The sequence below is a fragment of the Microtus oregoni genome, unplaced genomic scaffold (genome assembly GCF_018167655.1).
Source record: "Microtus oregoni isolate MIOR12 unplaced genomic scaffold, Mior012 000035F_ref0000213, whole genome shotgun sequence".
Taxonomy (NCBI): domain Eukaryota; kingdom Metazoa; phylum Chordata; class Mammalia; order Rodentia; family Cricetidae; genus Microtus; species Microtus oregoni.
Genome location: NW_024543094.1, coordinates 4,072,284 through 4,096,662, shown reverse-complemented (window position 1 = coordinate 4,096,662; position 24,379 = coordinate 4,072,284). Strand labels below are relative to the sequence as shown.

The 24,379-nt window shown below is 43.3% G+C and overlaps 2 protein-coding genes across 8 annotated transcripts in view; one reads left to right on the top strand and one right to left on the bottom strand.

Moving 5' to 3' along the window:
- Window positions 1-7,495: 7,495 nt before the first annotated feature.
- LOC121432669 (geranylgeranyl pyrophosphate synthase-like) lies at window positions 7,496-20,045 on the bottom strand. Of its 3 annotated transcripts, XM_041630788.1 has the most exons (4): window positions 19,843-20,045; window positions 12,538-12,630; window positions 10,263-10,333; window positions 7,496-9,536 (listed from the first exon to the last, which is right to left on the bottom strand). In XM_041630788.1, exons 2-4 carry the CDS (start codon window positions 12,605-12,607, stop codon window positions 8,775-8,777), a joined length of 903 nt encoding a protein of 300 aa, XP_041486722.1. In that variant the 5' UTR covers window positions 12,608-12,630; window positions 19,843-20,045; the 3' UTR covers window positions 7,496-8,774. The 3 variants fall into 3 exon arrangements, with proteins under 3 accessions (XP_041486722.1, XP_041486724.1, XP_041486723.1); XM_041630790.1 differs by lacking the exon at window positions 10,263-10,333; XM_041630789.1 differs by lacking the exon at window positions 12,538-12,630.
- Window positions 20,046-20,415: 370 nt separating this feature from the next.
- The window catches only part of LOC121432547 (AT-rich interactive domain-containing protein 4B), a 123,246-nt gene continuing 119,282 nt past the window's right edge, over window positions 20,416-24,379 (top strand). For 4 of the 5 annotated variants that reach the window (XM_041630543.1, XM_041630542.1, XM_041630540.1 and 1 more), the window contains exons 1-2: window positions 20,416-20,835; window positions 21,441-21,495. In XM_041630543.1, coding sequence (XP_041486477.1) covers window positions 21,490-21,495 — 6 coding nt within the window. In that variant the 5' untranslated portion in view covers window positions 20,416-20,835; window positions 21,441-21,489. The remainder of the gene's footprint in view (window positions 20,836-21,440; window positions 21,496-24,379) is intronic. The other variant, XM_041630541.1, reaches the window with a different exon arrangement.

Genomic DNA, 24,379 nt, shown 5'->3' with positions numbered 1-24,379 from the left:
GTCTACAAGAGCTAGTTCTTGGACAGGCTCCAAAGCCACAGAAAAACCAAGTGAAGTATGAACAGCCATAGTCTGAGAACATGGGTTCAGGTTACCCTGACTTATGCCCTAGGTAGGTCACAACAGAGCAGGGTGAATCATTTATAGATTTCAAATGCTATCTTTGTTTTCTGCCTCTGCCTTCTGAATGCTGGGATTAAACACATGCACCACCATGTCAAGCTCTATTTATTTATTTATTTATTTATTTATTTATTTATTTATTTTTGAGACAGGGTTTCTTTGTGTAACAGTCCTGCCAGTCCTGGAACTCACTTTGTAGACCAGGCTGGCCTCAAATTCACTAAGAACCGCCAGCCTCTGCCTCCCAAGTGCTGAGATTAAAGGCATGCACCACTACCACATTGCCTGAACATACATTTTTAAAATCGGGATTCTCCTAGTTCCACTAGTAATGTGTCCTACTTTAAAGATTACTCTGTGTGCATGTGTGTGTATGTGTACCCATATGCATGTATGTACACAGAAGCCTGTGAGCCACAGCACACATGTGGAGGTCAGAAAATACCTTTTGGGCATTGTTTCAACACATGTGGCTTGGGGATCTCAGGTTGCTTTGGTTGCAGCAAGCACCTTTACCTGCAGAGCCATCTCTCTCACTCACTGGACCTGCACCCCAGCTCTTCCTCTTTGTTTCCTTGTTTTAACACTTCCCCATCTCTACAGCTTCCCCTTTCTCTCCATCCTTTCAAAATCACGTGTTCAACCATCACCAGTGACTTTAAATCACTAACATGATGATTCAGCGTTCACAGTCCTGCTTTCTCCATGTCAGACTCGTCAGGATAAGTTTGTTTAAAATAATGTTTAAAACATGGGGGGGGGGCTCACTTAAAAAAATCAAATATTTACAGTACAATCCATTTTGAATCCCATCATTCATTCAGTCAATATTTAGTGAGTGCTGGCTTAGCACCAGGCTATTTTTAGGTCATGGAGACCTAGCAGAGAAAAAGAAATACAGTCCCGGAGAAATTTATTCTTCATGGTATAAATAAAAAAACAAAAAGACCATAAACCAAACCTAGCTTGGGGAGGAGGTTGAAGATCCAGCTCAGTGGGTAACATGCTCAGTACAGAGTTCTGATGCCTAGTACCCATGGAAAAGCTAGGTGTGCTGTTTGTCTCTATATCTCTAGAACTGGGGAGGTAGGGTCCGGTGGACCCCAGAGCTTGCTGACCAGCAAGTCTAGGAAATCAGTGTGCTCTGGGTCAGCGAGAGACCCTGCCTCAAAAATAAGGTGGGGGGCTGGAGACATGGCGTAACAGTCAAAATCATGTGGTGCTCTTGCAGGGCACCCAGATGGGAGCTGCCAGCACCCACATGGAGCTCACCATCACCATCCATAACTCCAATTCCAGGCGACTGATCTGACCTCTCTGCTAAAATTCATAGGTACCATGCCTGCACGTGGGGCACACACATACATGCAGGCAAAACACCCACACATAAATGAATATAAAAATACAGGAAGACATAAAGGCTGAGGCTGTAACTCGGGAACAGTGCTAACTTTGCATGTGTAAGTCCTACTTGGAATGCACTGTTGAACTTACAGGGCACTAGCCTGGACCAACCCTAACGCTATGTATGTTATAAGGTAACGCCTGAAACCCAAAGCTTCCTTTTCCTGCTGCTGTGACCTATCAGGTGTCTCTAACAATGTACCTGGTAAATGCACCGGTTCCTGACTTTTGTTCTGTGACTATAAAAGTTTAAGAAACTGGGCAGGTGAGATGGCTCAGCAGATAACGTTACTTGCTACCAAACCTGAGTTCAGTCCCAAGAACCCACGTGGTAGAAGGCAAGAACTGACCTCAACACGTTAGCTGTGTCCTGGCCTTCACATGCATGCTACTACAACACATACACACTAGATAGAATAAATTTAATAAAAAACGTTTTTCTTAAGTTTATGAAATATCTTTCCCAGAAACATGCCATCCAAGGTAATCTGATTTTGTGTTGCCGGGGCATGAACACTCATATTTGGCTCAGAATAGGCTACTTCTATTCCCTTTGGACCAAGATTTTTGTTTTGCCTCAGAACAGGGAAAAATAAAAATAAGATAGCAGGGGGCTGGCTTATTTGGGAAAGTGCCTGCCACACAAGCAGGAGGACCTATGTAAACACCGAGTGTGTTGACACACACCTGTAGCCCCAGTGCTGGGGAGGTGGAGAAAGGTAGCTCCTCAGAGCCCACTGGCTATGCAGCCTATTCAAATGAATAAACTCCAGAGTCAGTGACAGACCCTGCCCGGGTCAAAAACTAAGGTTGGGGCTGACCAGATGGCACAGAGTGTCACAGCGTTTGCTGTGTACACCTGATGACTTAAGTTGGACCCTTGGTGGAAGGGATCAAAACTTCCAAAAGTTCTCCTCTAATCTCCATATGTTCTGTTCATTCAAACACCAGCACCCCCACACATTCTAAAGACAAATTCATTAGAAAGAGTCGAGAATGATCAAGGTGGAAGCTAGAGGTAGGTGAATCTCTGTGAGTTTAATGTCAGTGTAGTCTATGGAGAGTTCCAGGACAGTCAGAGCTACATAGAGAGACCTTGTTTAAAAAAATAAAAAGAAAGAAAAGTGATCAAGGAAGTCACTTGACATTGACCTCTGACCTTCATATGTCCACACACACACACACACTTGTGCATGTGTACCGGTACATGCATGACATGAACACACACTACCATATAGTGAGGGGAACCGAACCCAGGTCCTCTGCAAGAGCAACAAGTATTCTTAACTGCGGAGCCACCTGTCCAACCCCTAGTAACACTTCTTTTTTTTGTGTGTGTGTGTGGCTTTTCAAGACAGGGTTTCTTTTCTTCGTAGCTTTGGAGCCTGTCCTAGAACTAGCTCTTGTAGACCAGGCTGGCCTCACACTCACAGAGATCCGCCTTCCTCTGCCTCCTGAGTGCTGGGATTAAAGGCGTGCACCACCACCGCCCAGCTAGTAACCACTTCTTGAATGCTATAATTTTATTTATTCATTGTTCACCTTCAATCGACAGCTCTTCAAATCTTAATTGGTGAAATTTCAGGCTTCAATAAGTTGAGAAAATTAATTTTTTTGTTTTGTTTTATGGAGACAGTGTTTCCTCTGTATAACAGACCTAGTTGTCCAGGAACTAGCTCTTATAGACTATGCTGGCTTTGAACTCATAGAGATCTGCCTGCCTCTGCCTCCTAAGTGCAAGGATTAAAGGCGTGCATCACCACCACCTGGCAAATTATCATACTTTTGTGTGTGTACATGCTCATAAATATATACACATGGACACCAGAAATCAACATCTTGGATCTTCCTCAATAATCTTTCACATCATTTTTTTCCAGACAAGTTCTCTTGGAACTTACAGATTAAGTTAGAATGGTTTGCCAGAGTATCCATGGTATCCACTTGTTTCTGCCTCCTCAGTCCTGGGATTATGGAGTGCACACTGCCATATTCTGATTTTATGTAAATGCTCAGGGGTCAAAGCTCAGATCCTAGGGGCTGGAGATGGCTCAGCAGTTAAGAGCACTGGCTGAGTTCCTGTGTTCAATTCCTGAGTCTTGAGTTCAGTTTCCAGCAATCACATGGTGGCTCACAACCATCTACAGTGGGACCTAATGGCACCTTCTGGCATAAAGCTGTACATGCAGATAGAGCACTCATACAGAAACTAAATCATAAAACCAAACCAAACCAAACTCAGATCCTCATGTATATGCAGCAAGTACTGGACAGACTGGGCATCTCTGTCCAAAATACCCACTTTCAAAAAACTTATTAGAAAATCTGAGTCTTTTTGAATTGTTTCAAATCCACATCTTATTTCAATAATCCCTGCTTTCTTGACTCAGTATACTTGTTTTTTTTTTTCTTTTTCTTTTTCTTTTTTTTTTTTTTTTTTTTGGAGACAGGGTTTCTCTGTAGCTTTGGAGCCTGTCCTGGATCACACTCTGTAGATCAGGCTGACCTTGAACTCACAGAGATCTACCTGCAGTGCCTCTGAAGTGCTAGGAACAAAGACGAGCACCACCACCACCCAGTTAGTATTTTTGTTTCTTGAGACAAAGGTCTGAGTATGTAGTCCAGCTGGGCTCCAACTCACTATGGAGGTCAGAATGTTCTTGAACTCATAATCTTCTTGGCTCAGCCTCAGTATTACAGGCTTGTTCTACTTCGTCTTGTCTCTTTGCTTTAGGATGTATGTCCAATTCTTTAATTGATGAACAAACCATTCCATACTTAAAAAGCACTGATATTTTTGTCAGAATATTCATCAAAACCAAATCTCTTTAAAACAGTCCTCAATGTTTATTCCCAATTTACAACTTCCATTAAGCCAGTGGGCAAGTTTCAGTAAGATTTACACACCTTCTAACTGCTTCCCATTAGTACTAAACTACCCACTGAGGTGGTCTGAAAGAATGATGCTCACGGGCTCATATATCTGAGTACTTACTTACCAGGGAGTAGAATTCTTTGCTAGAACTAGAAGAATTAGGAGGTGTGGCCTTGTTGGAGGAAGTGTGTCACCTGGGGTGGGCTTTGAGGTTTCCAAAGTCCAGCCCTAGACTCTGCCTCCCGCCTACAGGTCAGGATGTAGTTCTCAGCCATTGCTCGAAAGCCATGACTGTTAGCACGCTGCTCCTGCTATGTGGTGGAATGAACTAATTGAAACTATAAATTAAATGCTTCCTTTATAAAACTGCCTTGGTTATGGTGTCTTCACAATGACAGGACAGCTAAGACACTCACCCAACTGAGGTGCAACTACCTTGTTTCATGCTTTCTCTCTTCAGAGACAGCTTTAAGTACAGTCATAAACAATGATAATGCAAAAGTTGGTGATTCTTCTAAAGTAGTGCTGTATAAAAATATGCTTTGCTGAGTGATGGCACATGCTTTTAATCCCTGCACTTTGGACACAGAAACAGGCAGATCTCTGAGTTTAAATCTACCTATCAAGCTCTAGGCCAGCAAGGCTGGAGAGATGGCTCAGCGGTTAAGAGCACTGCCCGCTCTTCCAAAGGTCCTGAGTTCAATTCCCAGCAACCACATGGTGGCTCACAACCATCTGTAATGAGGTCTGGTGCCCTCTTCTGGCCTTCAGGCATACACACAGAAAGAATATTGTATACATAATAAATAAATATTAAAAAAATAAATCATAAATTAAAAAAACATGACACTTATTTCCCAGGCATTTCTGTGTCAGTGCCCATTAACTGTTAGGAAACACTACACATAGTTGATTTGAACTAATAGGCTTTGACATTTATATCACTTTTTTTTTGTATTTACCTTTTAACCAAGTTGTACATACATGGTAAAATGCCTAATATAGCTAAGTATTAACATCTCAAATAATGTAAATATGAAAAGATGAATTGAGATGAGCAGAATGACTCTGCAGTTCGTGTTATCATTTATAAGAGATGAGGGACCTGAGGCTGGTCACACAGTGGGGTGGGGGGGAACCAGAGGCAGGTATGGGGCAGGTCGCCTGAGGCCTCAGCAGGAGACAGAAAGAAAGATGAATACATGCAGAGAGAGCTGGGGTAAAGAGTTTATTTAGTGGGTTATGGAGGGAGGGGGAAGGGAAGGGGAGGAGGAAGAGAGGCAGAAGCTACCGCTTCAGAAGTTGGGGGGGACTATTGCAGAGGAGGTGGGAGATCTGCCTTCTTTGGAGGAAGGGGGGGGGTTGGAAGTGTGTAGAGCTTGTCTCTTAAAGGGACAGAGTACCCAGCTGATAGACCAGGTCAACAGATTGTAACAGTTAACCTACTGGGTGGTCAGGTTGAGGAAATAAAATGTCAACTATATTAAATATGAACTCACATACTGTAGGGGCCATCACTGTGAGCTTTTTTTCTATATTTGAAACTTTTGAGTCTCACTACAATGCCTTGTCTGGCCTGAAACTCTATTTAGACTAGATCATTGAGATCTGCCGGCTTCTGCCACCTGAGTGCTGGGATTAAAGATGTATAAATATACATTTCTTTCCTCTTTCTCACAGCACATGGTTTAACCATAGGATAATTCCTAAGGATTACAGCCTGGGACAGGGCAAGGCCCTCAGGGGTAGGAAGGGAAAGGAATCTTGAGCTGGAGCTCCTTTGGCCTAAGGCTTCAGGACAAACTCTTTAAAAAAATCAGGTTAGTCTCAGTCCACTATTCAGCCAGTAAGAACCTCGAACTTTTGATTTCAATTTCCCATCCTAAATGCTAAGATTGTAGGCATGTGCCACCACCTCATCTGGTTTACAATTTTTTTTTTGTTTGTTTTTTTTGAGATAGAAGGCAGACGACTAGAAGGCAGATTTGAAGTAAAAGTGAAGAAAGTCAGGAGACTCCACATCTGATAGCTGGAGAATGGAAAAAGATACTAGAGGACAATGGATTGGTAGGTGACGGATCCCCCTTTCTGTTAGGAAAGGAAGATGAAAGAAACAATCCAGGTTTCTCAGGAGGGGAGGCAGCCAGGAAAACATTCCCTAAGAGCACTCAGTGACACAGGGAACAAAAGAATGCAGATGACTAGGTCCAGTTCGAACTGGTGGGAAGACTTCTGAAGAGCTCCTGGGGGCAATGACAGGGGACAGAAGTTAGAGGAGGAGGAGGAAGGAAAGTGGAAGAGAAAACAGCTGAGCAACGACCTTGTTAGAGCCAGGACTGGACTGGAATTCCAGCTACTCCAGAGGCTGAAGGATGGTAATGAGGCCACAAAGCCAGGCCTCATCTTAAGGAAATAAAAATCTTGCTGAGTCAAGTGATTTATGGCACTACAAGAGACTTTCATTCTTGCAGATTTGGTAAATAGAATTAATGTTCTTCTGAAGCTGCATAAAGCAGAAAATATGAAAAAGTATGTCTCAGCCAGGCAGTGGTAGAGCACACATTTAATCACAGTACTTGTAAGTTCAAGGCCAGCCTGGTCTACAAAGTAAGTTCCAGGACAGCTAGGACAGTCATACAGAGAAACCTCCTCTCTCTTGGGGGTGGGGAGTAACAGGTCTTTGATATGGCAAAATCCAACTCTCCAAGAGGATATCTGAAGACTCTTTTAGACAGAAAAAAGCATTACTGTAGTACAAATCTCAGCAAATAAAACCTTTTTTTTTTTTTTTTTTTTTTTGGAGACAGGGTTTCTCTGTGTAGCTTTGGCTATCCTGGAACTCACTCTGTAGACCAGGCTGGCCTCCATGGAGCTCTGCCTCCAGAGTGCTGGGATTAAAGGCGTGCACAAGTAAAATCATTTTATTAAGTGAACTGAGCTACTCATTATAGTCTGGTTCTCTTCTGAATTCACAGCTGTGACCACGGACCAAACAGAGGATGGACGTTTGATTACATATAGATAAAATGACTCTAATAATGTCCTTGATTCACTATTAGACATTTCTGTTACTGACAAAGTGAAGACAAGAATGACAGAAGAACCATGGATTAGTACCAGGCCAGAAAATAAACTGATTTACACATTCTTTGTCAGGCGTGGTGGGCCACACCTTTGATCCTAGTACCCGGGAGACAGGCCAGGTTGGTGGATCCTTTGATCCTTAGAGGCCAGCTAGAATTGCATTTTGAAACTTGTCTTAAGATAAAAAATAATCCTTTTTCTTTTTCTTTCTCCTTTTCAGACAAAGTCTCATGTAGCCCAGACTGGCCTCAAACTCATAGCTGGGAATAACCTTGAACTTCTGATCTTCCTGAGTCTCCCTCGGATTGCTTCCCAGGTACACAAAACACTTTTTCTGTCTATTTTCCTCTTTCATAGAAACAACATTATACACAGATACTAATCAGTCTGGGTCAGAAAAAAATGTTAAAAGAAAACACACATACACACAAACAAAAACAGACAAAAAATAAATTGAGACCAGGATGTGAACTTCATTAAGTGTAAAGCCTCCTTGGCAAAAAACCAAAAAAAGACAAAAAAAACCCAAAAAACCCAGAATTTGTGGGGTGTTAAGGAGGGAAACAAGAAAGTGGGTAGGGAGAGTACTGATTGCTTTCACTCCGTCTTTTCAGACTTTGGTAGAGGCCTTCAATGACAACACTGACACACTCTCGGCAATATCATCTAGGGGAAGGCGGGCAGTTCTTTGGTCTTTAGGTCACCTAGAGATTTGTCTAGGAAGTCCCTGTTTTGAACTAAAGCATCAATGAATTGGGAACCATCCATGCCATACAGTTAGGAAGCAGAAAGTTTCTTGGAAGATTAAGTCCTTTTTATTCACAAACCCAAAACACACATGTGGTAGTAGGGACAGTTGGTCACATTTAGCGTATGACATTTCTAAGACCCGTGTTTGTGGCTCCTGATAATTTCAATTTTGCATTTTTAAAAAATTAAAAAATAATCTATCTTATATATATGTTTTGGTTACATGTATGTCTGTGTATTACGTGCATGCGTGCTGCCGGCAAATGCCAGAAGAGGCCATCAGATCATTGGAACTGGGGTTACAAATGGTGATGAACTATGTGGGCACTGGAAATTAAACCTGGGTCCTGCGGAAGAGCAGTCTCTTAACCACTGAGCCATCCCTCCAGCCCTTAAGTTTGTGTTCTTATGCAAAGGGATTCTGACAATTTCACCCTCATTTACTCCTTTTGGAGACTAGTACTTAAAAAGATAAATAGGAAGCCTCTCCCCGTTATCAACTGGAAGAAGCTATGAGTCTAAGGAAGAATGGCAACCATTATTCATTTTCCTCCATGAACATCTTACTTAAATGCTTCACTAAAGCCACTAGCGCAGGGTTTCCACCACAGGCCTCGATTTGTTTGTAGGCTTTTGCTTCAAGCTCTCTAAGAGTGTACCAAGTATATTCAAAAGAACCTACGTCTTCCAGGTACTGCACACAGTATTTTTTAATATCTATATTCTCTGTTCTTTGGCGCAGGATGTTCTGTACCTGGGTGCTTTCTGGCCGTGACCAGATGGCGTGAATAGTGGGGAAGGAGAATTTCCCTTCCGTCAGGTCTTCACAGAAGCTCTTGTTTTCGCTGTATTCTTTGGAGTGTAGATTGGCATAATCATCTCTAATCTGGAAGAAAAGCCCAAGTGTGTCAAGCAGTGGCTTTAAATCTTCTTTATAATCAGAAAACAACTGCATGAGACCTACTGCTAGTCCAAACAATCCACCTGTCTTCTGCAACACCATGGCTTTGTACTCTTCCTCAGTGGGACAGGTGTAGGTGTCCCTCCAGTAAATATCTAAGCCTTGTCCCTGATGGAGTTCCAAAAGCTGGCGTGTGAAAAGCTTCACAGCATCCGGGTGATCCAGTGTTAAGACTTTCTCCAGGCCGAGGAAGTAGACGTAATTGGCAGAATTGATGACAGAAGGGATTCCGTAGATGCTATGTGCCACTGGAAAACCACGTCGGAGCTTTGAGTTATCTTCAATATCATCAATGAGTAAGCTGGCATTATGCAACATTTCAGTTACTTCAATGATAATCTAGAGGAAAATAACCAAAATAGAAAGAAAATTTCACTAGCATACATACATACAACACACATATGTAAAGGGATATAGACAAACACATACAGAGATATGTAAACAAAGACTAATGTACACACATGTGTACATGCACACACAGAGGATTTTAAAAAATATTTACTTTTAATACTTTTAATTTGATGTGTATGTGAGTGCAGCTACCCTTGGAGGCCAAAGACGCGAGATTCCCCTGGATCTAGAGTTACAGGCAGTTGTGAGGTGCCTGAGGTGGGTACTGGGAATTGAACTTAGGTCTTCTGCAAGAACAGTACATGCTCTTAATTAACCTCAGAGCCATCACTCCAGCCCAGACACAGTCTCCCTATGTAACCAGCTTCTAAGGGCTGGGATTCCATGTGTTCCACCATGGTACATGCTTGACTAAAACAGGTTGTACTTAAAGCCATTACTAAACTATTAAAGTCTCAGTTGTCTTAAGCTTTTACAACTAATAAATATTTAGCAATCTCGATAAATAATATTGCATAAACACTAACAGAATAAGGAGTATTTTTACAGGATACTTACTAATTCCTTGATTAAATGGGAAAGAAGAATACGATTAGAATTGCCTCATGGCCAGGGATGTGACTCAGTGGCAGAGCACTTGCCCAGCAAGCTCAAAGTGTCCAGAACTAGACCAACAGCAGGACAAAACAGAGACAAAACAGACTGCCTAGATACCTGCAGTTTGTCTTCTGGAACTTTCAGCCAGTGATTAAATGCCTGTGAAAGTTTGGTTCTCACCTGTTTACCTGTAATTAAAACATAGAATATGACAAATAAAACATTATTATACTTAAAAAATAATTTTAAGAAACATTTAATTTAGTTGTGTTTGTATGCACATGCGTTTTTCATGGCACACCTGTGGGGGTCACAGGATAGCTTGCAGGAGTATGTGGGTCCTGGAGATGGAAGTCAGATGTTAGGTGCGGTGACAAGAACCTTTACCAGCTAAGTCATTTCATTAGCCTCCAAAATGTGCTTACAAGAAAAATTGAGGCCGGGTGGTGTTGGCACATGCTTTTAATCCTAACACTTGGGAGGCAGAGGCAGGCAAGATCTCTCTGAGTTCAAGGCCAACTTGGTCTACAGAATAAATTTCAGGACAGGTTCCAAAGCTACACAGGGAAACCATGCCTCGGAAAAAAAAATTGATAAACTTGCTTCAAAACTTATCATATTTAATAAGACAGTCACATCCACATCAATCCATTTCCTTCCTTGCCGAACACCCCTCAGATTCCCCACTGTAAAGTACACAGTGGGACTGGACCCACCCTCTTCATGTTTTCATTCAAACTACACTTGGGTGGGTGGAGAAATGGCTGAGGGTTAAAGAGCTCTTGCTGCTCTTCTAGAGAACCCAAGTGTGGTCCCCAGCACCCATGTCAGGTGGCTCATAGCCATATGTAAGTCTAGCTTCAGGAGACCCAATCCCTTTTTCAGTCCTCTGCGGGCACCCACACTCAGGCACACATGAATCCCACCCCAGTGCGCACGCACTCTCTCTCGCTCTCTCACCCCTCCCTCCCTCTCTCTCTCTCTCTCTCTCTCTCTCTCTCTCTCTCTCTCTCACACACACACACACACACACACACACACACACACACTTACAGGTCAAAAAGCACAGCTTTTTAAAGTGACAGCCAACAAGAAAGTATAAACCATTTCAGGGAGTTTTAGTCTTAACTTGGAGATGGAATGGGCATTGAATTGGGGGTGGAAGGGTCATTTTTAGGAAGGTTCATTAATCTCTTTCTTTTTCTGAAAAACAAAGCTGGTTCGGGGACAATTAGCTGGCATTATCTATCACACAAAACTTCAAAGAATTTAGTGAATGAATTTCCTCATAAAATTATTTGTCAATTCCTTAAATTAAGGTTTGGAGACTAGGGCACCTTTAGTTTACACACCCTGAGTTTAAACAAGTGCTAGCCTTTTTGTGTTGACTGGGCCACTAGTTTTCCAATAGCATTTTCTTTTTCACATGGAAAGCTTGAGAAAAATCTTTAGGTAGTAGTTGCCAGTAGAAGTTAAATTAGCCTAAATATAAAGCCATGATAGATTAAAAAAAAAAAACCACAACCAATTCATTTAGTACAAATATCATGCACGTCTAATACAGCAAATTCAGAACAGGGTTCAAGAAAATGGTTATATAAAAGTTAAGTTTCAGAGGCTAGAGAGATGGCTCTGTGGTTAAGAGCACTTGCTGCTCCTCCAGAAGTCCCAGGTTTGATTCCCAGCACATACAAGGTGGCTCAGAATTGTTAACTGTAACTTCAGTCCTAGAGGAACTGACCTCTAGGCTCTGGGCATACACATGGTACACAGACACACACACAGTCAAAACCTCCATACACAAATCAAGACTTAAAAAGGGAAAGAAAATTAAGTTTCAGTCTGGGAGTTGGGTTGGGCAGATGGCTCAGTGATTATGAATGAGTTAGGGTTAAGGTCTTGCAGATGACCTGGTCTGGGTCCTAGCACCTACATCATGGGTAGCTCACAGCTGGCTGTGACTCCATCACCAGAGGATGTAACACCCTCTTCTGACCACAGGCATCTGCATGATTGTGCACATACCCTCCCCCAACAGACATGTAATTAAAAGAAAAAAGGAGTAATTTTTTAGGATTGGCCACAGCACACCTGTAATCCCAGCATTTGGAAAGCAGAGGCAGGAGGTTCACCACAAATTCCAGGCCAGCCTAGGCTACTTAATAAATTCTAGGCCAGTTTAGGAGACAAGGAGATCCTGTCTCAATAAAACAGAAAGCAAAACAAAAACATTTTCATTATATAGTCTTTGATAATTTCTCTTATAATGGTATTGCTTCAAATAGAAGGTCTCAAGGACCATTTAACTTTAATCTTTCCTGTTGCTAACATTTACACAAACTCTACTCTTTAAAAACTACACTAAACAGACAATAACTGAACTCTTTGTTACCTGGCAATTGAAGTAAGTACCTATAGGGCTCTAGAAGAATTCTTTCAGCTTTCTCTTGAGTCTTCTCCATAGTTTATAAATTTCAAAGCTGACCTGTTAAAAAGGAGAAATATAAAAATGATCTCAAGAATCAAATTATCTTTAAGTGTTAGATTGCAAATGAATTTTTATCAAGGTATTTTTTGAAGGACAAACATTAAATTTTATTTATATAGCAAAACATTACAGGTATAAAACCTTGAAAACATTATGTAAAGCAAAAGGAGCCAGCAACAAAAGAACATGCTGCATGATCTATTTATAGGAAATGTTCTGAATCAGGCAATCTATACAGGTGGGAAAGCAAGTTAGTGGTTTCTGGCTCAGAAAAATTAAGGACTGTTACTAATGAACAATGAAGGTGTGTGCACATGCTCACACATATGTGGTATGTATGTGTGCATAGGATCAAAATGTTATTAGAATGTGGTTATGGCTGTACATTGCGTCTATACTAAAAACTACTAAATTGTAATTTTTTTTTTTTTTTGAGACAGGGTTTCTCTGTAGCTTTGGAGCCTGTCCTGGAACTAGCTCTTGTAGCCCAGGCTGGTCTTGAACTCACAGAGATCTGCCTGCCTCTGCCTCCTGAGTGCTGGGATTAAAGGTGTGCGCCACCATTGCTCAGCTCTAAATTGTAATTTTTAAAAAAGTTTCTGAAAAGTTTTATGTTGTAGCCCAGGATGGTCTCAAATTTGTGATTGCCTCATGCCTGTCAGTGCTGAAATTATAGACATGCATTATCATATCTAGCTTGTTCTGAGATAGGGTCTTACCATGATGCCCAAGTTGGCCTTGAAATTGTGGGCTTCAAGCCACCAAACCATCTTAACTATACATTTTGGATGGCGGTATATAAATTATACCAAAAATTCTTCATTCTACTGATTACACTGATCAGAATGCTGAGTTGATTTTTAAATAGCTTTCTTAGATGATTTATATTTAGTAAGCTTTCCTAGCTAATGAATCATAAAGGGTTTAAATTGTTGACATCAAAGAAATGTCAAAATAAATTCACAAAAACAGACATTTCTTTCTTTCCTTTTTTGGGGGTGGGGGCAGAGTTTCTCTGTCTTAACAGCCTGGCTGTCCTGGAACTTCTTTGTAGACCATGCTTCAGCCTCTCAAGTACTGGGATTAAAGTTGTGTGCTACCACCACCCAGCTTAAAAAAACAAAACAAAAACAAAACCCAGACATTTCTATAATGATTACAAATATTCTTATTCTTTCTATGAATATTACAAATATCCTATGAATATTAAAATAGGCTTTGTAATTTGTGAAGAACATTTTTCTCAAATTAATAAATTTTGGAGATTGTTTTAAAGATGTATTCTAATTTAGTGCAATTATTTTATTTAAGAATTTCTTGCAGTGCTTCATTATTTTGAATTTTGCCTTTATTTCAAACTTCCTAGAATATAAACTGGGGCATATAGGTACATATGTATTTTTTGAGAGAATATATATGTAGCCCCAGCTGGCCTTGAACTCCTGATTCCTTTGCCTCTCCTCCCAAATACTGGGATTATAGAGCATGCCACCTTGCCTTCAATCATGGTCTTTGCAGGGGGTTCCTTTACTCCTGTTTCTTTGCAAATATCTATGTCTACTTTTCTCCTTGGAGGTTCGGCTTTTCACTTTTTTTTTTTTAAAGATTTATTTATTTATTAAGTATACAGGCCAGAAGAGGGCACCAGATCTCATTACAGGTGGTTGTGAGCCACCATGTGGTTGCTGGGAATTGAACTCAGGACCTCCTGAAGAGCAGGCAGCGCTCCCAACCACTGAGCCATCTCTCCAGCCCCTGCTTTTCACTTTTTAAAAACGTTTTTTAAAGTTCCTTTTTTTTTAATATATTTTATGGTTTATTTAACTTTATTTTTTATGTGCATTGGTACAAAGGTGTTAGATCCCTTGCAACTGGATCTTCAGACAGTTGTGAGCTGCCATGTGGGTGCTGGGAATTGAACCCGAGTCCTCTGGAAGAGCAGTCAGTACTCTTAACCAGTGAGCCATCTCTCCAGCCCCTTTAAAGTTCTTATAAGGTTTCTCTGTGTAACAAGATGGCTGCCCTGGAACTCACTTTTTCAGACTAGGCTGGTCTTGAAGTTAGAGATCTGCCTGCCCTGAAACTCACTTTTTTAGACCAGGCTGGCCTTTGAAGTCAGAGATCCGCCTGCCTCTGCCTTCCAAGTGCTGGATTAAAGGCTTTTCTAGTAATCATGACACCTCTGGCAAGCTTTAGGTGTTATGAGTTGTATCTCCTTTGGCCTTCAGGATCACAAGCCCTCTTCTAACCATCTTTCATAGATTCACTGTGTATTTGTAACCCTAAAACCAAATATAACATGGTTACATATGGCAGTTCAGGGTTATTGCTGGTCAAAGAGCTAGTCACATGTCACAGGTTTTGGAATTGGAAAGCACCTGTGATGGTTAGTGTTGTCAATTTGACAAGCCCTCGAAAAATCCCATGGACAAAACAACTCAAGTTGTCAGGCTCTGTGGCAAACCTTTAACCCGGAGCACTCTGCTGACTCTATATACAAGACTAACAGAAGAGCAAGTCAAGAGCTGAAAGCTATACTGACCTCCACTGTGGCATGTGGATGCTCACACATACACAATAGCTGTGATAAACAAAAATTCTGGGTGTTCATGGGTGTGAGTGCATGTTTGTTTAGAAGTTATACACCCCTGGGTCTTCTTCAATCATTTTCTATCTTATATTTGAGACAGGGTCCATCACTGAACCCAGGCTTTGCCAATTTAGCTAGACTGGCTGGCCAATGAATTCCTGGGAAATGCTTGATCTGGCTCAGCCAAGTGCTGGAGTTAAAGATGGGGGGATGCAGAACTTGGCTCATCATGCTTCAGAGATGTTTTACTGACTACGCCATGTTTCCCACAACCTCAGTTTGTAACTCTTTTTTTTTTTTTTTTTTGTTTTGTTTTTTGAGACAGGGTTTCTCTGTAGCTTTGGTGCCTGTCCCGGAACTAGCTCTTGTAGACCAGGCTGGCCTCGAACTCCCAGAGATCCGCCTGCCTCTGCCTCCCGAGTGCTGGGATTAAAGGCGTGCGCCACCACCGCTCAGCAGTTTTTTTTTTTTGTTTTTTTTTTTTTGGTTTTTCGAGACAGGGTTTCTCTGTGGCTTTGGAGCCTGTTCTGGAACTAGCTCTTGTAGACCAGGCTGGTCTCGAACTCATAGAGATCCGCCTGCCTCTGCCTCCCGAGTGCTGGGATTAAAGGCGTGCACCACCACCGCCCGGCCTTTTTTTTTTTTTTTTTTTTGGCGCCCGACAGTTTGTAACTCTTTATTGAAGACAACAAAAATCAAGGAATGAGAGTGATGTATTTATTGTTCAGGTTGCTCTTTAGAATCACACACACTCACACACACAATTTTTTATTGTTTGCTTTCTGAGGCAGGATTTCCCAATGTGGTTTCAGACTCCCCTAGAATGAACAATCCTTTCTTAGTCTTCAAGTGCTGGGATTACATGTGTACCCCCATGCCCAGTGAAAAGCACGACTCAAAAAGCATTTATAACTGGGCAGTGGTGGCACACACTTTTAATCCTCGCACTTGGAGGCAGAGGCAGACAGATCTCTGTGAATTCAAGGTCAGAAACAAAGCAAGTTCTGGGGCAGCCAGAGCTGTTATACTGTTTCCTGTCTGGAAAAAAAAAAGGGTATTCATTTATTTAATTTTGTATGTGTGTGTGGTTGTCTTAGTTACTGATTTATTGTTGTAAAGAGATACTATGACTGGTCCAGTGTGGTGGTGTACACTTTTAATCTCAGCACTGGAGAAGCAGACAGGGGAATCTCTGTGAGTTCAAAGCTAGTATGGTCTACATAGTTTTAAGACAGCTAAGGATACGTAGAGAGACCCTGTCTCAAAAACAAACAAACAAACAAAAAACCCCAAAAAACCCAAGAATAACAACAAAAATACATTATGACTAAGGCAACTTAGAAAAGAAATATTTAATTGGAGGCTTGCTCATAGTTTCAGAGGGTGAGTCCATGAACATGATGACGGAGATCTGGCAGCAAGCAGGCAGGCATGCATGGCACTGGAGCAGTAGCTGAGAACTTACATCTTATCCAGAAGCCTGAGACAGAAAGCTAACCAGGAATGGCATGGGCCTTTGAAACCTCAAAGTCTACCTCTAATGACATACTTTCTCCAAGTCCACACCTCCTAATCCTTCCCAAAACAATTCCACCAACTTGGGGGTGTGGTCATTCTCATTTAAACCACCACAGTGGTGTATGCGGAACCTTGAGATTGACATTGGGTAATTTCTTTAATCTTCCTACCCCAAGTTTTGAAATAGAGTCTTTTACTGAAGCTATAGTTTGCTGGTTTGGCTAGACTGACTGGCTAGCAAGCCCCAGAGATCCCCCAGTCTTTGCCTCTCCACTGCTGGGATTACACGTATTTGCAGCCATATCCAGCTACATAGATACCAGGAATAAACACAGGTCCTCATGACTTCACAGCAAACACTTTACCTACTGAGCCATTCTCCAGTCTCAAGAGTCCATTTTTTTTGGTAGTTAATTCTTAATACTAATAATAATAACTCACAGACACACAAAAATCAGCAACCCACCAAAGCAGTACAGCAATATGAATTCAGAGAGTAACATCTTAAATAGAAAATTTCTAGCCAAATGTAGTAAAACATCTTTGTAATCCCAGCAGTTGGGAAAGGGCAGAAAGATCATGAGTTCAGGGCCGGTTTGGGCCATATGACATGTCTCAATCCCTTACTTCCTAAGGTAAAGTTCTCCATTAGCCTTGAGCAGCAGTTACTGTTAAGAAGAACTTTACAAGGAAAAGGATGGTCACAAAATATTTTGAAATATTTCAAAAAGCAACTTAGCAACGTTTTTTTCTCCCCCAAGATGGGTTTGCTATGTATTCTAGACTGGCCTGGAACTCTCTTCCTGGAGAGGTGGGACATGGGATGACAGTTGTGAATATTGAACATGTTACTCTGTTTTTAGAGGTTAAAGATAAAGAAGATGCAAAGAAGAAAGACAAATAATGTTGGCAACGGATCATTGAAACATATGGTCAAAAATATTTGTTCTTTTTCGTTTTGGTGAAGTCTGCAGCCTTGCATTTGCTACCATTAAACTAAATATTAGTCTACCATTAAACTAAATCCTCAAGTCTCCAAAACATCTTCTATACACCCCCCCCTTTTTTTTTTTTTTTTTGGTTTTTCGAGACAGGGTTTCTCTGTAGCTTTGGAGCCTGTCCCGGAACTAGCTCTTGTAGACCAGGCTGGTCTCGAACTCACAGAGATCCGCCTGCCTCTGCTTCCCGAGTGCTGGGATTAAAGGCGTGTGCCACCACCGCCTGGCTACACTCCTCTTTTTAAATGGCTAGCAGCCATTTCTTCTCAATTAGGGTGGCAGCCAAATGCATGCTGCTATCTTGTTAGTATTCTGGAAAACACCTTTGACCTAACTTAAAATAACAAAGTCACCTTCAAGAATTTGTCCCTGGATCAATAGCAGGTATATTCTGCACAGAAATTAAGAATGACATATCCTTTAACTATTGAAGTGTTGTCTGTTTTCCCGACCTCCCGACAGGGTTTCTCTGTGTAACAGAGCAAGGCTTCCCTGAAACTCACTTTGTAGACTAGGCTGGCCTCCAACACAGAAATCGCCTGCCTCTGCCTTCTGAAATACTGAAGTTGTTTAAAAAAATCTTTAATATTTCTCTACTAGTGATGAATTAAAAAAGTATTTCATTTGCTCATTCACAGTTTAACAGTACTCATATAAATCAACTGATGTTCCCTTCCCAGAAAGTATTTACACAAAGTATTCACTGTGGCGGAGAAACACGAGAACATCAGTGTTTGTAAGTACTGGCAGTCCATCTGCTCTGCACTTTCTTTAGAATCTAAGGCAGTTTAAGAGTTCTATATATTTTTGACTTTTTTTTATAGTTAGAATTTTCAGCTTTTCATGACTACACTGAAATTTAAGTGCTAAGTGGCATGAACTCAGTTACTCTTATGTGGACTCACAATAGAATGCCTCAGTGTGAACCTGACACCATTTTCCTACTCTCAAAAGCTGTGGAAATGTATTCGAAGACTGGATTAGTGAATATTTATGCAACCAGATCATTTCCCTTGTTGAAATACTATTGCAGCTGCCTCTCTGATCTTCCTCCATTTTCTTTTTCTTGAGGCAGAGTTTGTGTGGCCCAGGATAGCCTGGAACTCGAATAGATCAGGCTGGCCTTGGAATGTGTCAGCACCACAGTGCTAAACTCCTCTACTTTTGGGTGAGTTCTTTTAGCAATTCAAGTTGGGAATCTAAGATATCTTGTTGTTCACTGGACCCTAAGAGCAGATAAAACCTGTTTTATCTATTTATTTTTTTTTTCTGGTGACAGGGTTGTCCTGTGTAGTCTAAGCTGGCCTAAAATATACAGTAATCCTCTAGATCTAGTCTCCAGGGTGCTGGATTGATCAGTCTTCCTAACGTCTCTGGGCCTCAGTCTTCATACTGGGAAAGCTTTCTCCTGAAACGGGTTTCCAAACACGTTCTTTCTGGACTCTCCTTTCCTTTAGGCTCTTCCCTTAGTAACTTGTGATTTCTTGAGCCAAGCTCTATCCTCACTCCCTCCGGAAAACCTCTCTATATTTCCCTAAGCCAAAGCTCTAATTCACATCCTCCCATCACGCTTCACTTTGTCTGACCAGCTGCGTTCAGGAAGTTGCACAAGGTCTACCCGGAGGACTTTCCACCCGAGGACTGAATGAACGCTTCTCCCAACATCTCAGAGGATAAACTCAGCACATCGTCCGCATACAAATATGGAAAATTCCATGTAGAGTATTTCTCTCTTTTTTATAGGCACGCTCTGGCTTGAAACTGACTAAACAGATATGGGCCACCGAGAAACATAGCTGTGATGCGCACAGCAAGACCCTTTTTCACTCCAAGCTCGGGGAGTGAAGGCTCTGAGGGTAAAGGGCTCCACATGGTAGTGGAGTAATAAGCTCAGAGGCAGGCTTCTCCCCTGAGCCGCATCGGTGCCCCTTCCGCTCCTGGGAGCCCCTCTGCCTCCCCCGCGACCCAGCACCCCGGCCGCCAGTCACCCTAAGCCGGGTCAGCATCCGGGTCTTCTCCCTCCTTTCTTCCTCCTCCTCGGTACCGCCCCCTCCCCTGCTCCCCATCCGGGTCCCCCCCCCCCCCCCCCACCCGCAGCCTCACCGCTGCTCACGGTTCCACGATGATCTCAGACTTCAAGCCGCCGGTCCAAGACTAGCAGTGCCCACATCAACTTCTCTCTTTATAGTTCAGACCCCGGCTCTTCCCGAGGCCTCCTTGGAGCCCTCCCCCTACTTCACCACAGAAATCTCCGCCCTCCTTAGCGGCCAACGACGCCGCATTACTCGGTGCAAGAAAATACGCCATCCCTGTCACACTGCGCAGGCGTTGTATGCCACCTCCCCTCTGCCTTATGGCCGCGCCCCCTTCCCCTCCCCGCTCTTGTCGAACGCAGGCAAGCGGCATTGCGGTTTTGGTAGTTCTTACGTCCGGGAGTATGCCAATTGGTCCGGAAGAGTGGACTACAAATCCCAGGGAGCATTGAGGCATAACTTTCTGTTTCCATAGAACTGGTGGGAAAATGGCGTCGTTGTTTGCATCGCTCAAACCAATAAAAACCGGGAAGAGGCGGGCTCCATAGAATCCTAGCCAATCCTCGATCGTCTGTGGGGCATCCGGGAAAGGAGTAGGGGAGGGGAAAAGAGCCGAGGGGAGGGGAGAAGGAGAAGGGGGGGCCGGGGTGGGGGGAAGCGATGTTTGCCCGTCAGTCGAGTCCGGAGTGAGGAGCACGGGTGCCGGAGCGGAGAGAGAGTCTCGGGCCACAGCTTGCCGCCGCCACGGCCACCGCCTGGACGTCTGCCCGGAGGGAGCCGCACAAGGTCGGCGGCCGCGGTCCTCGGGAGGGCTTCGAGACCGGGGCCCCGGACCTCCGTCTGGGAGGGATTTTTCGTCGCCCCCCCTCCCCCCGCGAGGGAGCCGGAGCGGCCGCCAAACAAAGGTACCAGTCGCCGCCACGGGAGGAGGAGGAGCCGGAGCCCCGGCCGCCGGCGGACCCGCAGCTTCTTCGCCATCTCTTCCCCCGGGCCTGCTGGTGTTGGGGGGGGAGGCGGAGCGGGGGACTCCGGCCGCAGGGCTCGGACCTCGTCTGCGCCGGAGGTAGGGGCATTATTTTTCGTGAGGGGGGGGGGGAAGCTCCGGGCCGGGCCGTGCAGCGGGGCAGATGGCAACGGGGCTGAGTCGGCGCTCGCAGCGGGGCCTCGGCCTCCCGGGACCCCCGCCCCCCGCGGCGCGGAGCCGTAGCCGCCCTTCCCGAGCCGCACCGTGGGCCCGTGAGGCTGGGATCGGTGAGGCATGTCCTCGGTGCCCGGCCCCGGCTCCCACTTGTGGGCCTGGCCTGGGGCGGGACGCAGACGGGTTCTGTGGGGCCGAGCCGCCTTAGCCCGAGGGCCCGCCGGCTCACTCGGGGCTCAGCCCTGGGGCTCCGGGCATCGCGGTTCCGTGGGCTTGGACGGCTGCAGCCGCGCTCCAGGCCGCGCCGGACCCTGCGCTTGTTGTGAGTTTTCTGACAGAAATGGCGTCATCGTGGAGGACGGGGAAAAGTCCGTGGAGTCGCGACAATGGGGCGGCGGGCGGTGGGGGCGGTAGGGGCTCTGGGATGGCGTGTGCCTGCTCCGGCTCCTAGCCCCACTCGGTGCCGCCCCCGCCCCGACGGCGCAGGGGGTGCCGGTGGTACTGACCGGGTGTCTTTGTTTCCCTTCCAGGTGCAGGTGAAGCTGGTGTCGCCGTGGGGATCGCGGCCCCAGAGTCACCATGAAGGTAAGGCGTCACTCAACCAGCTTGAGTGGCTTTCGAATTCAGGAAGTGTAGAGGCCGTGGCTGTGGCGGGCCTGCGAGTTTTGCAGCGGCAGGTGTGTGGAGTGGCTTGGTGCGGAGCTTTTTCCCGGGAGACAGAGGGTCAGCTGGTGCGAACATCCACGGGCTGTGGCGTGGAGTTGTGGAATCAGTTCGGAGCCATCTCCCCAAAGCTGTGCGGCTCCCCAATAGAACAGCGCCTTTTGCATGGAAACGTACGGAACAAACTGCCCGAATTAGAGCGTCTTAAATCGTAAACCAGAGAGCTGCTCTAGTTAACCCGACTCTTGAAACAGTACTGTCCCGTTGGTCTGACTGTTAATACTGATGGAAGAAAATGCCCTTTGATTGTATGGCTCGAACCGTGAATTGTAAGCAGAAAGCAAAAATACTCTTGAAGATGTTTAAGCAGTTTGGTGCACTTTACCTTTAGAGATCCGATTTGGCCTGTTGCACCTGTATTGCAGGGAGTTAGGGTTGTGTGCTTGCTTCGTTTTTCTTTATGTTGGTGTTCTGGGTCTTGGAGTTGTCACATGCTCTGCTATGGTGTGTGGTGTGGAAAACTGATGGCCAGGTTCCTTTGAAGTAAACATGTTGACTGCAGAATAGCTTCTGAGATATGTGTCGAAGTAGTTTTTTATTGGTGGAGTAAATCAGAGCAATAAAAAAAGTAGAGGTGGTGTTTGTCATTTTATGGAATTTGTAAATTTTTTTAAAATTACACTGGTATGAAAAACTTTGGTGGCTATTTGATATATCTAGATTTAACTGATGGAATTTTGATGCTAGAATTTGTTTTCTTTAAATTCATTACAAATTCAGATATGCTTGAAAATGGTAGTAGTGTGTGTTTAACGGTGTCACAGTATTAACAGTAACCAGTAGTATGTTAGAATGTAAATAGCGTCAACTTTTGACAGTTCTTTTAGATTTCTTCTTCTTTTTTTCTTTATTTTTTTTTTTTTTTGGTTTTTCGAGACAGGGTTTCTCTGTGGCTTTGGAGCCTGTCCTGGAACTAGCTCTTGTAGACCAGGCTGGTCTCGAACTCACAGAGATCCTCCTGCCTCTGCCTCCCGAGTGCTGGGATTAAAGGCGTGCGCCAGCACTGCCCGGCCCCTTTTCTTTTTTTTTTTAAATTAATTTCACTTGTTTCCGGAGTGAAGATTGCTTTTGTAGAACTGCAAGTGGGTACAGTTCCAAAAGCTTCTGTTTATTCTGTTTATAGACTAATGCAAATGCTCTTGCTACTTAACTATTTGCCTGTTGTATATTGCCCATTATTAAAGGCTTTTTCTTTTTGAGTTTAGGACTCTGTTTAGGGCTTGGTTTTTATTTACTGAGTTCTGTCCTGCTTTCATGTGAATGAAAACAGCCAGTGACCTGTCAGAGGCGAAACCCTTTGTTAGTCACAGATGCACAACTGTGTGAAAACAGTGAAAAGTGAGTTTTTTAGGGAAGTATGGAACTGTTTTGCTGTTGGATGAAAACTTGAGGAAAAATTTTTAATTTGACTGATAACATGTATGATATATTTGGAAGATGAATACATTTTCAGAATGTTGTAATCTGTCACAGTTCCCATTGTAATGCCTGACACATTTTAGAATGTGTTTGTAGAAGATGTAGATTTTTCTCTTTATCCCTTTTCCTGTTTAAAAAAAAACAAAAGAAGAGAAGAGAAAGGAAAAGAGCAGCTCCGTATGAGGTGCAGGCATATTAATCCCAGCAGTGGAAGGAGAGTCAGTAGTTCAAGGCCAGCCTGGGGTACACAGTCAGCTGTGGCCTAATGTAGCCATTGAGCCAGCCAAGGCCACATGAAACTGTTTCCAATAAGCAATCAAAATAGAAATGAAAGTATTCTGGAAACTTTAGCCTTAAAAGTTTCATGGTATTAGACAAATGCAGTATTTTGGGGGATATGTTACTATCTTTAAAGTAAAGGTACTTACTATTAGAAGTGTTTAAAAAAAAGTTGTTAAAACATTTTCAACTTTATAGAGAACTTTTTGTTTTTAGTTTAGGGAATTTTGGGGACTCTATTATTAATTGCTAGTATTAAAATCTTACTTTGTACAATTTAATTTCTAATGTGTAAAAGACAAATTCTTCCTGAGTGCCTGAGGTCAGTGCCTGAGATCAGTGTTGAGGAGCCTGCTGCCCTTCCTCGTGGGTGTTGAGTGCCCAGCACCTATACTTTATTTATAGCCACCTCATCACTCACCCCACTTCTGTTCTCCATACACAAATGCACATAAATAAAGGTAAATCTTTAAAATAAAGAAAAGATGGCAATACTTTAAATTGCAGCATGTAGGAGGTAGAGGCAGGTAGATCTTTGTGAATTTGAGGCCAGCCTGGGGTGCATAAATGTGACTACCAAAGAAACAATATAAAATGAAGAAAAGGTATTCAGTGTTGAATATGTCGGGCCCAATTTTGTGTGTGAATTTAGCTTGTATGTGTGTATGTGTGTGAACAACATTTGAGCCATAGAGTTATTTTATGCTGTTTGTTGAATCTTTGAAGCAAGCCTTTTAAAGTTTGAATTATTATTAGTGACACTTATTAATAGTGACACTAGAAATTTTATTGTGGCAGTGTATTGAGGTAATGATATTCTTTGGTCTTTGCCTAAAGTCATTAAATGTAGAAAAGTCTATATGCTATTTTAAATGTTAGCTGGCTTTTTGAAGCAGTTTTCTTATGGTATAACCTTCAAAAATTAATTTACACAAAACCTGGTCGTTACTAGTGTGCTCTGTCTGAAGAACGTTTTTGCAGTCTGTTTGTGAGAACTGTGACTTTGTCACATAAAAGCACCTGCTTTAGGATTGATGTGACTGTTGCT

Coding starts and splice junctions, on each gene's coding strand:
- LOC121432669 (XM_041630788.1), bottom strand. CDS start 12,607: ATGGAGAAGACTCAAGAGAAAGCTGAAAGAATTCTTCTAGAGCCCTAT. Junction 10,334..12,537: donor GTACTTACTTCAATTGCCAG/GTAACAAAGAGT, acceptor TTTTAATTACAG/GTAAACAGGTGAGAACCAAA. Junction 9,537..10,262: donor TTCCAGAAGACAAACTGCAG/GTATCTAGGCAG, acceptor ATTTTCCTCTAG/ATTATCATTGAAGTAACTGA.